General features: G+C 40.4%; 1 protein-coding gene across 2 annotated transcripts in view; it reads left to right on the forward strand.

Moving 5' to 3' along the window:
• ankrd52a (ankyrin repeat domain 52a) overlaps nt 1-13,518 on the forward strand; it is a 102,597-nt gene that overhangs the window by 15,920 nt on the left and 73,159 nt on the right. For both annotated transcript variants that reach the window (XM_051925031.1, XM_028798602.2), the window contains exons 3-5: nt 7,076-7,154; nt 7,258-7,328; nt 8,135-8,335. In XM_051925031.1, the coding sequence (XP_051780991.1) occupies nt 7,076-7,154; nt 7,258-7,328; nt 8,135-8,335 (351 nt within the window). The remainder of the gene's footprint in view (nt 1-7,075; nt 7,155-7,257; nt 7,329-8,134; nt 8,336-13,518) is intronic.

The following is a 13,518-nucleotide window of genomic DNA, read 5'->3' on the forward strand; positions in this document are numbered from 1 at the left end:
GTGTGCTTTGGGTGGCTGCCTGTTGAATGGGGGCGGTGGTGGGCAATTCACTACACGCCTTTGGCCGCACCATCTTCGTTTTCGGTGAGCGGACGCTGCAGGCTGCATACTGTAGTGGAGGTGACTGTGTGGTGGGTGGGTGGTGAACCGCCACTCGCTACTCCCATTCATTCTCAATAGCAAGCCTGCTTGTACTGTTACATACATAGCAGGAAGTTGTCTCTTATCAGTACATCAGGCATGCTGACGAGGGATGCCTGCCTGCTGTGATAGCTGTACAGTGCTATGCAGAAGAGCTCATCTTAACCTTTTGAATGTCTCTGAAACACAAATCTGATGCAAGTGCTGGTGATACAGTAAAGAAGAGAAAACCATCACCATTGAAAATAAAGTAGAAATAATAAAAAGGTCAGAGAGAGGTGAAACTCCCATCATTCATTGGCAAAGCACTTGGTTACAGTCGGTCAACAATAGCATTTATTAAAATAATGTACCTGTTGCGACTTAACATGCAAATTCAACTTAAGTACAAACCTACAGTCCCTATCTTGTACATAACCCAGGGACTGCCTGTAGTTTGTTTGGTTGTTTTTGGTATCAAGTCTGTAAGGATATGTCCTTGTTTTTCATCTCACCCATGAGACCCTCTTGTGTAGCAGGTTACCAGCTGCCTCTGATGATCTCATTATCTTCAGTAAAAATAGTATAGGTTTATGCAAAGCAAAAAGGCCAGTCAGTTTTGAAATATGTATTCCATAATTGTATTTCCAACGGATTTTAACACAACTTCTGACCATCCACTATTTTCTGAGCTGAAAACAACCTAGTCCGTGGTAGGTAACACTCACTTGTTCATATTCAGGACTGTAAACTAAGATGCTTTTCAGATGTTTGCACAAAATATTCCGCAGGTTTCAGCAGCTGTCTCACAAGGGACACCATCTACTTCATTGTCAGTGGAAAGGCAATACAATTCAAAAGACACTATAGGCAGCTTATTTTATATTTTGTATTTTATTGAAGTGGACATTCTATAATTATATTTTGAACCCAATGCTTATCGTGAAATAGGCTTGTAAATTTGAAACAGGACAGCGATGTTTAACACTGTTTACTTTTTAAATTACACCTTTTTATTTGTCTTGAATATCAAATAATTGATATTTCTTGAGATGTAATCACGAACCTTGCCTTGCAGCAAGAAAACCAGAGTTCTCGTTCAAGTCATCCCTGTGTGGAATTTGCATGTTGTCCCTGTGTCTGCATGGGTTTCCTTCCACAATATAAAGACATGCAGGATCCCTAGTGGGTGGGTGGGGGTGTGTGTGTGCACGCGCGCGTGCACACACACCTTGAGATGGACTGGTGCCCTGTCCAAAGTAATTTCCCTGGCTTGTGCACTGTACTTGCTGGTTTAGATTCTGGCCTCCATTGAACCTCCTCAGGAATAAGCGGGCTAAGAAGATGGTATGGCGTAATCAAGAACCGTCGCCTCACCCAAACCCCCACGCCTTAGTTATTCTGACTATCGTAAAAGCCATATAGAAATTTGCACGTCTGAGAAAAATCTTCATACTGTCAAGTCCATAAGTATTTGGACAGTATCACAATTTTTATAGTTTTGGCTCTGTATGTCACCGCAATTGATTTCAAACAAAGCAATCAAAATGTGATTGAAGGATAGACTTTCTGCATTAATTCAAGGGGTTTAACAAAAATATTGTATGAGCTGTTTAGAAAAGACAGACATTTTTATACATGGTCCCCCTATTTTCAGGGACTCAAAAGTTTTTGGACAAATTAACATAATCATAAATATAATGATAAATTTCAATATTTGGATGAAAGTCCTTTCCAGTCAATGACTGCCTGAAGTCTGAACCCCTGGCCATCTCCAAGTGCTAGGTTTCCACCCTAGTGATACTTTGCCAGACTTTTACTGCAGCTGTTTTCAGATGCTGCCTGTTTGTTGTACAGTTAGCCATCAATTTTGCCTTCACCAAGTGACATGCATGTCCAATTGGGTTGAGTTCAGTTGATCAACTTGGCCATTAAAGAATATTTCAATTATTTGCCTTGAAAAGCACTTGGTTTGCTTTTGCAGTATGTTTTGGCTCATTGTTCATCTGTACAGTGAAGGTTGTCCTTTTGGTTTGGCAAAATTTTTCTGAATCTGAGCAGATAGTATAGCCGTGTACACTTCAGCATTCATCCTGCTACTTCTGTCAGCAGTCCTATCATCAATAAACACCAGTGACTGACTTCCATTCGCAGCCATGCTTGATCATGTCATAAAACTACCTCCACCATGCTTTACAGATAATGTGGTATTCATCCGATCATGAGCCATTTCTTCTCCATACTCTTCTCTTTCCAGCATTTTGGTCCATGTTACTCTTGGTTTCCTTGTTCCAGAACTGGACAGGGTTTTAAAAAATGTTTTCTGTCCATGTCTAATCTATCCTTCCTATGCTTGAGGTTTACCATTGATTTGCACCTTGTGGTAAACCCTCTGTCTTTACTTTCATGAAGTCTTCTCTTGATTGTAGACTTTGGCAATGATAAGTCTTCCTCCCAGAGAGTGTTCTTGGTTTTGCTGAATGTCGTGAAGGGGTTCTCCTTCACCAAGAACAGAATTGTGCAATCATCTAGCACGGTTGTCTTCCATGCTTTTCCAGACCTCCTGGTGTTGAGTTCACTAGTGTGTTCCTTCTTTTTGAGAATGTACCAAATGGTTGATTTGATCACTCCTGGCGTCTCTGCTATCTTGCTAAATGGTTTTTGTTTTCTCAGCCTAGTGAAGGCCTGTTTTTACTTGCATGGACAGCTCTTTGGACTTCATATTAAGAGTTGATCAGGACAGTTCCAAAAGCAAATTCCACACTTGGAATCAATTCCAGACCTTTTATCCACTTAATAGTTAATGAAATAATAAGGGAACTGCTCCCACCTGGCTATGGAACAGCTTGTCAGTCAATTGTCCAAATACTTTTGAGCCCCTGGAAAGGCGGGTGGACTACGGAGAACAATGGCTGTCATTCCTAAATGGCTTGTACGATATTTTTTGGTAAACCCCTTAAGTTCAAAGTTGGAAGTCTACACTATAATTACATGATTGCTTTATTTCAAATCCATTTTGGTGGTGTACAGAGTCAAATTATGAAAATTGTGTTATTCTCCAAATATTTATGGACCTGAATCTAAATAAAATCATAATACCAACTGCCTATGTTTTGAACTTTTCAGCTTAATTTGGTGTTATTTATCTCTTTTGTAAAGTAAGGATCTCATTTTAATCCTCAGATCCATGTTTTCTATCTTTCTGTTTTCTCCTTCACCAATTGCGCAAAAACGGCTCATCCAGTTTTCATGAAATTTTGCACTTAGGTTGCCATTGTTCCAACTTAAAATATAGGCCATGTGGTATGTTAGATATTTCTTTGGGGAGGATGGATGTAATTAAGGGAATTCAAAAATGTGGGACAAAACCAAAACTGCATTACTGTCCAAACACTTCAGCCAGTGGTAATCAGTATATTTTTGGATTTGGCCCTACCTTCAGTGAAGACTACATTCCATTTCGCTGATTCAGTGGAATGGTGGCAAGTGGGGTGCACATCACTCCAAAATAGCTATATCTGTTTTTATAAAATTTTGTATTTACATTATTATTCATTTGGTTTATAAAAATAAAAAATATACAGTGAATATAAAAAGTCTACATACCCCTGCCAAGATTGCAGATTTTGTGAAATAAAAAATGAAACCAAGATAAATCCTGTCAGAACTTATTCTACCAATATTGCAAAACTGCAGTCTATACAAAGAAGGTGAAAATAAATCAGAAACTGTTCAGTGAAAAAAGGAAAAAAAGTTGGTCGCATTAGTGTGCAGACCCCCTAAACTAATACTTAGTTGAAGTCCCTTTTGGTTTGATTCCAGCACTCAGTTTTTTTTGGATAGGAGTCAGTTAGGCACATCTGGACTTAGGGATTTTTACCCACTACTCCTTGCCAAAAATTTCCAAGTCACGAGGGCATCTCTTGTGCACAGCTCTCTTCAGGTCACACCACAGATTTTCAGTAGGTTTTAGGTCTGGGCTCTGGCTGGGCAATTCCAGAATATTTATCCTCCTTTGAAGCCATTGCTTTGTTGATTTTGATATATGCTTTGGGTCGTTGTCATGGTGAAAAGTGGAGTTGCTCTTTAGCTTCCTAGCTGATGGTTGAAGGTTTTGTACCAAAGTAGACTGATACTTGGAGCTCTTCATGATTCCATCCACCTTGACTAAAGCCTTAGTTCCAGCTGAAGAAAAGCAGCCCCAAAGCCTGCTGCTGCCTTCATCATGCCTCTCTGTGGGTATGATGTTCACAACATATTTAAAGTTATGTAGCAACAGACACTATGAATGCCATCATGTAATTGGGTTAATGTTATGAGTTCTGTGAATTGTAAATTTAAAAAGTAGACAGTGCTCTTTGTAATAATATGTTCCCCGTCACTGCCAAGAGAGATCCTACTCTGCTGGGCCCTTGAGCAAGACCTTTAACCTGTAATTGCTCCAGGGACGCTGTACAATGGCTGACCCTGCGCTCTGACCCCAAGGGGTATGTGAAAACTAACAAATTCCTAATACAAGAAATTGTATAAGGCGAAATAAAGAATAAAGAACAAGAAATTTTTACATCAGCCTTTAGTAGTAGGGTGATGAGTTGTTAGCCGTTATGGATGAAATGACAAAGGACGCAAAATGACACCTTTTATAGGCTAACTGAACAGATGAAAATATGCAGGCTTTTGAGGTATTTTGCTTCATTTCTCATTACCTCAGACTTTACCTCAGTTTTTACAAATCCTTTCATGTATATTGTACATTACTGCACCATAAACAGTAACTTTGAATCTGAGATATTAATATATATTGATGATCTTATTTTCTTATTACCGGTATTACATGGCCCTGTTTTTTATATAAACTTTTAACATGTAGTTTAATAATCCTTACTTGGGTATGGTAAATATGCCCCTTCGTGTATGGGTAAAATAAGAATCTTATGGCACCATCTCTCTTACAAACAATTGCTTAGCATTGCAAATTCAGTCACTTTCAGCCCTGCTTCCACTGGAACTGGTTATCATTTGCTTTCCTCACTACAAGCTGATGCCCTTCTGAGTTTTTGACCCTTGCCATGTTGCATTCTTTCCCATACATTTGCTCTCGAGAATGCTCCATATATGTACATGGAAACATTTGCTAAGGTAAGCAGTTTGCTAAGAATGACCAAATCAGGTTGTCCCCAATATCTTTTTTTTTTTATCTGTACTCTCCTTTCATATTCTGCACTACATATTTTCATCACTTTTCCTTGTATTATTCTATAAGCTTCCCCCCCTCCTGTATTATTCTATAAGCTTCCCCCCCTCCCCCTTTGTGGCTGTACTCTTAACTCCCCCACTTAACTACCAAACTGTATTTATTTAAAAAAAAAAGTGTATTTCCTTTCTGTGTAGTAGTTTTATCAATTTTGTTTCTATTTTTTTCAAGCTGCAAAACTAAATTTTATTGGAATAGTGTGTTGCTTTGGATGGATAACAAGATTCTGTGTTTACAGTGCTCATCTGTCATCCTGTTAATGGGGTTCGCTAAAGCTGACAGCAGACATAATGTTCCAGAAAACATGCTATGAAATGTTCAAATTAATCTCAATTAAAATAAAGTTAAAGAAAATTCATACAAGTCATAGTTTAGCTGTGTAACAATGTTGTGGCTGTCATAAATGAGCAGATTTATGTGGCACATGGTATTGCCTTATCAATAAAGAGAGCAACATGTCTTCACACATCTCGTGCTTAAAGAAGGATTGTTAGTTAAGTGATATTTCCCGTAGTTTATTTTGTCTTCATTATTAACTCAGGTATTTTGTGGCAATAATGACGCCCGGACATCAAACAAGCTAATGTTTTTCCTGTATGAGATTAAATCGAAGATTGTTCTTGTCTCTCCTCACCCTGTAGGCGCTGTTAGAAACCATTCAAAGTTTCCGTTGACTGAAACTTTCTATTGCAGTGTTAGAGAGAACAGAAAAAAATGTTCCAAATAGTACACTTTTATTGTGGTGTTTTTTGCCTGGATTAATCTGTATCATTAAAATTGTGGACTGAACCTGGAGGAGAATATCAAGACAAAAAATTAAAAGCAGTCTGTGCCTGTTGTTAATAATAATAATAATAATAATAATAATAATAATGTCCTCACAGGTGGCGCAGTGGTAGTGCTGCTACTTTGCAGTAAGGAGAATGTGGAAGATTGTGGGTTTGCTTCCCGGTTCCTCCCTGTGTGGATAGCTCTTTGAGTACTGAGAAAAGCGCTATATAAATGTAATGAATTATTATTATTATTATTATTACACTTTTATTGTGGTGTTTTTTGCCTGGATCAATCTGTATCATTAAAATTGTGGACTGAACCTAGAGGAGAATATGAAGACAAAAAATTAAAAGCAGTCTGTGCCTGTTCGGTCCATTGCAGACCTCTATGTAAAGTTGACTTTTTCTGACTTTGGATAGGAGCAGTTTTAGTGACTTCATTTCCTGACTTGCCAGTCCTCCTGATCTTTGGGTGAATGAAAGTCAAGGTGTACTGTATTGTCTTTACTGTTTGTCACTGACCCCATCTCTGATATGCCCTGGAATAAGTATCTGTTGAGGCTGCGGCACTTTTCCCAGTGAAGGACACAAAGAACTCTTATTTGTTTTACTTGTTCAATACTAGGATAAGAAAAAAATTAAGCCTATCCCCTCAGTTATTGAAACTTTGTTGCATGCACTTTGTATGTCTTCAGTTCTTGAGTCTCATCTCTTGGTTAGCCTTTGGTGGTCTTTTCTTGATGTAAGGCACACAATCCTAATGCATTGTGAGTGCATGAATTTTGAGACACTGATTTTTGAAGTAGTAAGTCATCTCACTGCCCAAACAATCCGAAGAAAAAACCCCTATCCACCATACACTCACCCTGCCAATTTCAAAGGTATGTAGATGGCTATTTCCTTATTTTCTCATTTGCACATTTTGCAGGACCAAGAGAGACGGACGCCTTTGCATGCTGCTGCTTTCCTGGGTGATGTTCAGATTATGGACCTCCTCATCAATTCAGGTATAGTGTCCAAAGGGCAGCCCCAGAGATTGCTATTCACACTCATTTAGTTGGCTTTGTATGAGTTTTTTTTATTCCCTCTTTTTTTCCCCCTTTCTTAAAGGTGCTAATGTTAATGCCAAGGACCATGCTTGGTTGACTCCTCTTCATCGGGCTGCGGCCTCACGTAATGAAGTAAGTTATTCTTTAGTATGAGACCACACATATACTGCACATGGTTGTCCCCAGCTTCCAAGTCCAGTAGTGACATTATGCTTTTGCAGCCTATCTTCAATTACTCTCTGTCAGCTTTTCTCTCTCTCCCTTTGGCTGAGATGTTAGATGAAGAAGAAATGCTTCCTAATGATTTCCGAGAAAATGAGTCACAATGTGCCAATCCCCATCCACTTTTCTGTCTGTTTGCCAGCTATACCATTACAGTAAGACACTGCAGACTAAAAAGCCTTGATTCTGTCTTCTGGAATTGATAGCCATCATTTGAACATGCAGATGAAGATCTTACTGTGTAAACAGCTGCCCAGTATAGCTTGTTCTTTGGTATGATTAATAATTTTCTGATAGCCTTGCTTTTAAAAACTACTGACTTAGTAATCCATAAATCGGGAGCTGATGGTGGGGCAAAACACCTTCAATGTCTCATTATTACCTGCAGTTACCTGAGTTCTTATCAAAAGAATTGTGACCTCCCCAGGCAGCGTGTGAGACGTGCTTTATTTTTATGAATTACTCCTTGGTAACTATCACAGTGATGCTGACTTTTCAGGTCTGTCAGTCAACATAGACAAGTCTGCATATTCTTTTCCCTCCATCCAGAGTATTAGCAACTTCTTTATTTTATTTTTTATTTTTTTCTGGCCCCTTAAGGGTCATGTACAAAATCTTGTGGGGTACATGCTGGAAAGGTGCTTATGAAATAAAGATTGACTAAGTTCTTGAGGAGTGAGGGGGCTAACATGTTATTAATTCTTGCCCTTATGCAGAGGGCGGTTCATCTCCTGCTTAAGCAGTCTGTCGAAGTCAATGCCCGGGACAAACACTGGCAGACACCGCTTCATGTGGCTGCTGCCAACCGAGCCACCAAATGTGCAGAAGCGCTTATCCCACATCTCAGCAGTATCAATGTTGCAGACCGGACCGGCAGGACTGCCTTGCACCATGCAGTGCATAGCGGCCACGTGGAGGTAACAGGAACTATTATCTTATTTTTCTGTAGTATGGAGTAAGTAATTTTGTATTTTGCGAGTTTTTGTGTCTTTTTATGTGTTTGTCCTCAAGCAAATCTTCATAACCTTGGTCCTGGCACACCCTTATTGATCCTGGTTTCTTTCTGTATAATTATTTAGTTACCAAATTATAACCCTAAGTGGGGTAATTGCTTAAAGGAGTACTCCACCTGAAAAATGGCATTATTATATGTTACATACCTCATGTAATTTCTAGTGATGGGTGAGAAAATTTTTTAATTGTCATGTTGCCCTGGAAAATGTAGATGACTTTTCTGATAGAGATGGAGCCTATGGTGACCAGTGTTTGACAATAGCAAGCAATATTAGTGTCCATGAAAACATCTTGTGTTACTTATGTTGCATAATACACGTCTAGTCATCTGCTCACAATGTACAAAGTGCATAGATTGTTTTGCAAAAACATTTTTAAAAGCTTAAGAAAAATTGGAGTAGTGTGTGATAAGGAAATGTTTTAAAGTAGGATTAAACTTTTGAATTGGAGAGAGGATTCATGACCCATGAAAGTGGGGGAGAGACTGTTCTTCAATTCAGAAGTGCTATCCCGTGTAAAAGGGCTTCCTGATTGTGGACTAATTTTCCTTTTGTTGTTTTTCTTCTTGAAAATCTGAGGTTAAACATTTTTTCTTGTCCTTCACTACCGTCCCGGGTAGGACGTTAAAATGCATCCAGCCCTGCAATTGGTCATCCAACATGCAGGACAGACTTGGGGGTTAGTGGCAGGATTGGCACTCCAGCCACCATAAAACTTAATGCAACTTAAAAACAACAACATTTATTTATATAGCACATTTTCATACAAAAAAGTAGCTCAAAGTGCTTTACATAATGAAGAAAAGAAAAATAAAAGAAAAAATAAGAAATTTTAAATAAGACAACATTAGTTAACATAGAAAAAAAATGGTAGACAGGACTCCTTTCTGCTCTCCACTGTGGTAGCTCTACTGCAGCCACCCATAGGAAGGCTGCTTGCATTATGAAGAGGACGGGAAAGCCCTCGGGAGCCTCATCCCTGGAAGAGCTGAAACCGCCAGAGAGCCAGTGGGGTCAGGCCTGTTAGGGACTTGAACTGATGTGATGATGATGCTGAGGTGTCGCCCATTGCATGGTAGTCCTTGGGCCCAAATTTGAGGCAGCCCATCTAGGTAGGCACGTGGAACGTCTCTCTGGCATGATGATCATCTTCCTCTGCTGTTTGAGGAGTTTCATAAACTCCGCATTTTAGTGGCAGCACTCTCTGAGGTGCACAGACATAGGACTGGCCAGATTTTTGTATGTGGGTACACATCTTATTGGTCTGGTCGCTCTGATGGCTGTCATACTCGGGGAGCTGCTGTTGCTGTGGTGGATCACCTCCTTCCGATGTTGTCTGATGTCACTCCTTTTAATGAGCATATTATGAGGCTCGGATTAAGGCGCTGTGAGTGCCTTGTCTATTTTCGTGGTGAGTGATGTCTTGGTGAGGGGGACATTTTACTCACAACTTCGCTTGGTGGTTGATGGGTGACCCCAAGACACTCCTCTGATCATGGGTGACTTTAGTGCAATCCACTGGCATTGACAGGGCTGGCTATGAGTCTGGGAAATCTGGCTAGCTTGGTGAAAGTGGCTCCATGTTCCATGACTTCGCAAAAGGCCATGGGCTGTGGTTTACTGGATCCTGGTTATAGTGCAGTGAGACGCATTGTTGGACTTTGTACTCTAGTACTGGTGGTGTGGTGAAGGAGATTGTTCACATACTCATGGGCAGATGCTTGAGGCTCCTACAGAACTGCAGGGTCTACAGCAGTGTCCAGTTTGTGAATTCTAACTACAGACTTGTTTCTACTCTTAAGATCCAGCATTTTAGGTTCAGTAGGCTACTACCTACTAAGAGAATGAGGCTGTACCTGGCCAGACTCCAAGATCAGGCTGTTTCTAATACTTTTGCATGCAGTTGTTTGACAGCTGATCCTAATGTGATGTGGGAGACCTTTTGTGGCAAGACCCTGAAGGTTGCTGAGGGTTGTGCTGGTGTTGCCAGTGTTTCACCTTGCAGGGCACCCTGGATATCATCGAGAGGAGTCGCAGCGCATAGCTTGATGGTAACTCCGGTCTGTACCGGGAACTGAGAAAGATGTCTGCGAGGGCTCTGTGTTCAGATAAGGAGGTGTTTGTTAGAGGAATCTGTGAGCAAGTGTCACACCGTCTATGGTCTAGTGACTCACGTCCTACTTACAGGGGAATTGAAGAATTACGCACATACAAATCTGTTCCTCAGAGAGTCGCAGTCAGGGTGGATGATGGAACGGTCCTCATGGATGACACTGTAGTCCTGAATGAAGCACATTACCTGCATTGTGAGGGAGTGTTAGTTAAGGCGCTACAGTCTTGTGGCGTGATTCCCCGAGGGTGATCTGGTTCACAGAATCCACATTATTGAGGACCCAAGTGGCTGGACCAGGCCAAGGGGACACCCATGTAACACCTGGCGGCAGCAGATATATGATCATTTCCAGAGGGTGGGACTGGACTGTGTGTTTGCCTGGAGGGTTGCCAACCAGGATCCCAAGCTGTTTTGTTGTGGGTTGGGTGCAGCAATGCACTGTACCAGTGCGTGCTTCCCAACCTGACCTGACTTTATTACAAACTACATGTGGTAAGTAACATAGAATATAATTTTTTGGGGAATATTCCTTTAAATGAACATACCGTTTCTTGTTTATACACATACTTTGTCAGTGAAGAAATGACTATTCGACTTTAAGTTGTATTGCATTTAACAAGGTTGTGGGTGTTTCACTGCTGTAAACTGATTCGTTTTCTTGAATTTGCTCATTAAGGTGTTGCTCTTAATTCTTTTATACATTCTGTTGCTTAATTACTTTCCACATAGCTGTGGATGAAATAGAATACAATGAACTTTACAGGTTTAGAACACATTATTGTTTTCACCATGGTGATCTATTTGCCTTCTATTTGTAAAGGAAAGGATTTATGGGAGTAAACTGCTGACAAGGGAAATTCTTAAAATGAATAGTGAGTCCTGTGTGCTAAAAGCTATGACAATACCCTAATCCACTCATTTTTTACCTGCATATACTAGGGCTTTAGATTTCTTACAAAGGTGAAAGTTTCTGCTCTCTTTATACAGAATGAACAATCTGTTCAATTAAAGAAATTGAGTAAAATTAAGAACTAATTAATAACAAACTGGCAATAATTAAAATGGACAGCTTCAGGATTAGTGCCTTCACTGAATTTAGGAGGTCTCAGCCGTGGTGGTTTAGTATAGGAAATACTATATCAGTTACAAATTAGCTCACCAGGCAAAATAAATGAGTCACCTTTTCTAAATCCTGTCTAGCACCATACAACTCCTCCATGAGACTGAAGAACAGCTGGTGTTCTGTCTGATATTTGCAACATCAGTTTTCATCCATTCTTGCAGCACTAAATCCCACAGTTTGGCCACATTGTTCTTCCAGTGTTTCACTCATTGCTCTAGACCAGGGGTCTCCAACCCGTTACTCGTGAGCTACCGGTAGCGCACAACCCCTTTCCAAGTAGCTTGCCAGAGGGATAATGAATCCTACATAAATTTGAAAACTTGATTAGTCAAATTAGGGGTGTGGCGATCTTTCCAAAAAATATCACGATCCTTTTAACACAAAATCACGATCCACAATCTGAATTGCAATCTATCTTTTCAATGTAGCATACACTTAAGAGAATATCCAGACTCAAAATCATCAAGACCTAAGTAACATCCATCCATCCATTTTCCAACCCGCTATATCCTAACACAGGGTCACGGGGGTCTGCTGGAACCAATCCCAGCCAACAGAGGGCGCAAGGCAGAAACAAATCTCGGGCAGTGCAGCAGACCACCGCAGGACACACACAATAGGGACAATTTAGAATCTCCAGTGTACCTAACCTGCATGTCTTTGGACTGTGGGAGGAAACCCATGCAGACATGGGGAGAACATGCAAACTCCACACAGGGAGGACCCGGGAAGAGAACCCAGGTCTCCTTACTGCGAGGCAGCAGGGCTGCCACTGCACCACCGTTCCGCCCTACCTAAGTAACACTTTATTTTAAATATCAAAGTTGAATTCAATTGTTCTCTCGTTTGCTAGCTAAGCGGTGTTAAGGAACACACCTCGAAGCTGGCGAGTGAGTGAGGAAGCCCACCAGCCCACTGTGTTTCTTGGATTTGTGTAAATAAATCAGTACCGCAAGCCAACTATGATACATAGTGAAATGAGAGAAGTCGCAAAATCAACCGGAATGTTCAAGCAAATTATAGAAACAACCCAATCTAAATCCGTTAAGTAGTTCTCTTGTGAAAAGCGGGTAGACATGCATTGGATTTTATATATTATACAGTGGGTACGGAAAGTATTCAGACCCCCTTCAATTTTTCACTCTTTGTCATATTGCAGCCATTTGCTAAAATCATTTAATTTTTTCCCTCATTAATGTACACACAGCACCCCATATTGACAGACAAAAAAAAAGAATTTTTGAAATTGTTGCAGATTTATTAAAAAAGAAAAACTGAAATATCACATGGTCCTAAGTATTCAGACCCTTTGCTCAGTATTTAGTAGAAGCACCCTTTTGAGCTAATACAGCCATGAGTCTTCTTGGGAAAGATGCAACAAGTTTTTCACACCTGGATTTGGGGATCCTCTGCCATTCCTCCTTGCAGATCCTCTCCAGTTCTGTCAGGTTGGATGGTAAACATTGGTGGACAGCCATTTTTAGGTCTCTCCAGAGATGCTCAATTGGGTTTAAGTCAGGGCTCTGGCTGGGCCATTCAAGAATAGTCACAGAGTTGTTGTGAAGCCACTCCTTCGTTATTTTAGTTGTGTGCTTAGGGCCATTGTCTTGTTGGAAGGTAAACCTTCGGCTCAGTCTGAGGTCATTAGCACTCTGGAGAAGGTTTTTGTCCAGGATATCCCTGTACTTGGCCGCATTCATCTTTCCTTCGATTGCAACCAGTCGTCCTGTCCCTACAGCTGAAAAACACCCCGATAGGTGAAAATCCGCGATAGGTGAAAATCCACGATATAGAAAGACCATATAAATAAACATTTTTATAGTTTAAGCCTTAAAATACATATCCCACACG

The sequence above is a fragment of the Erpetoichthys calabaricus genome, chromosome 3 (assembly GCF_900747795.2).
Source record: "Erpetoichthys calabaricus chromosome 3, fErpCal1.3, whole genome shotgun sequence".
Taxonomy (NCBI): domain Eukaryota; kingdom Metazoa; phylum Chordata; class Cladistia; order Polypteriformes; family Polypteridae; genus Erpetoichthys; species Erpetoichthys calabaricus.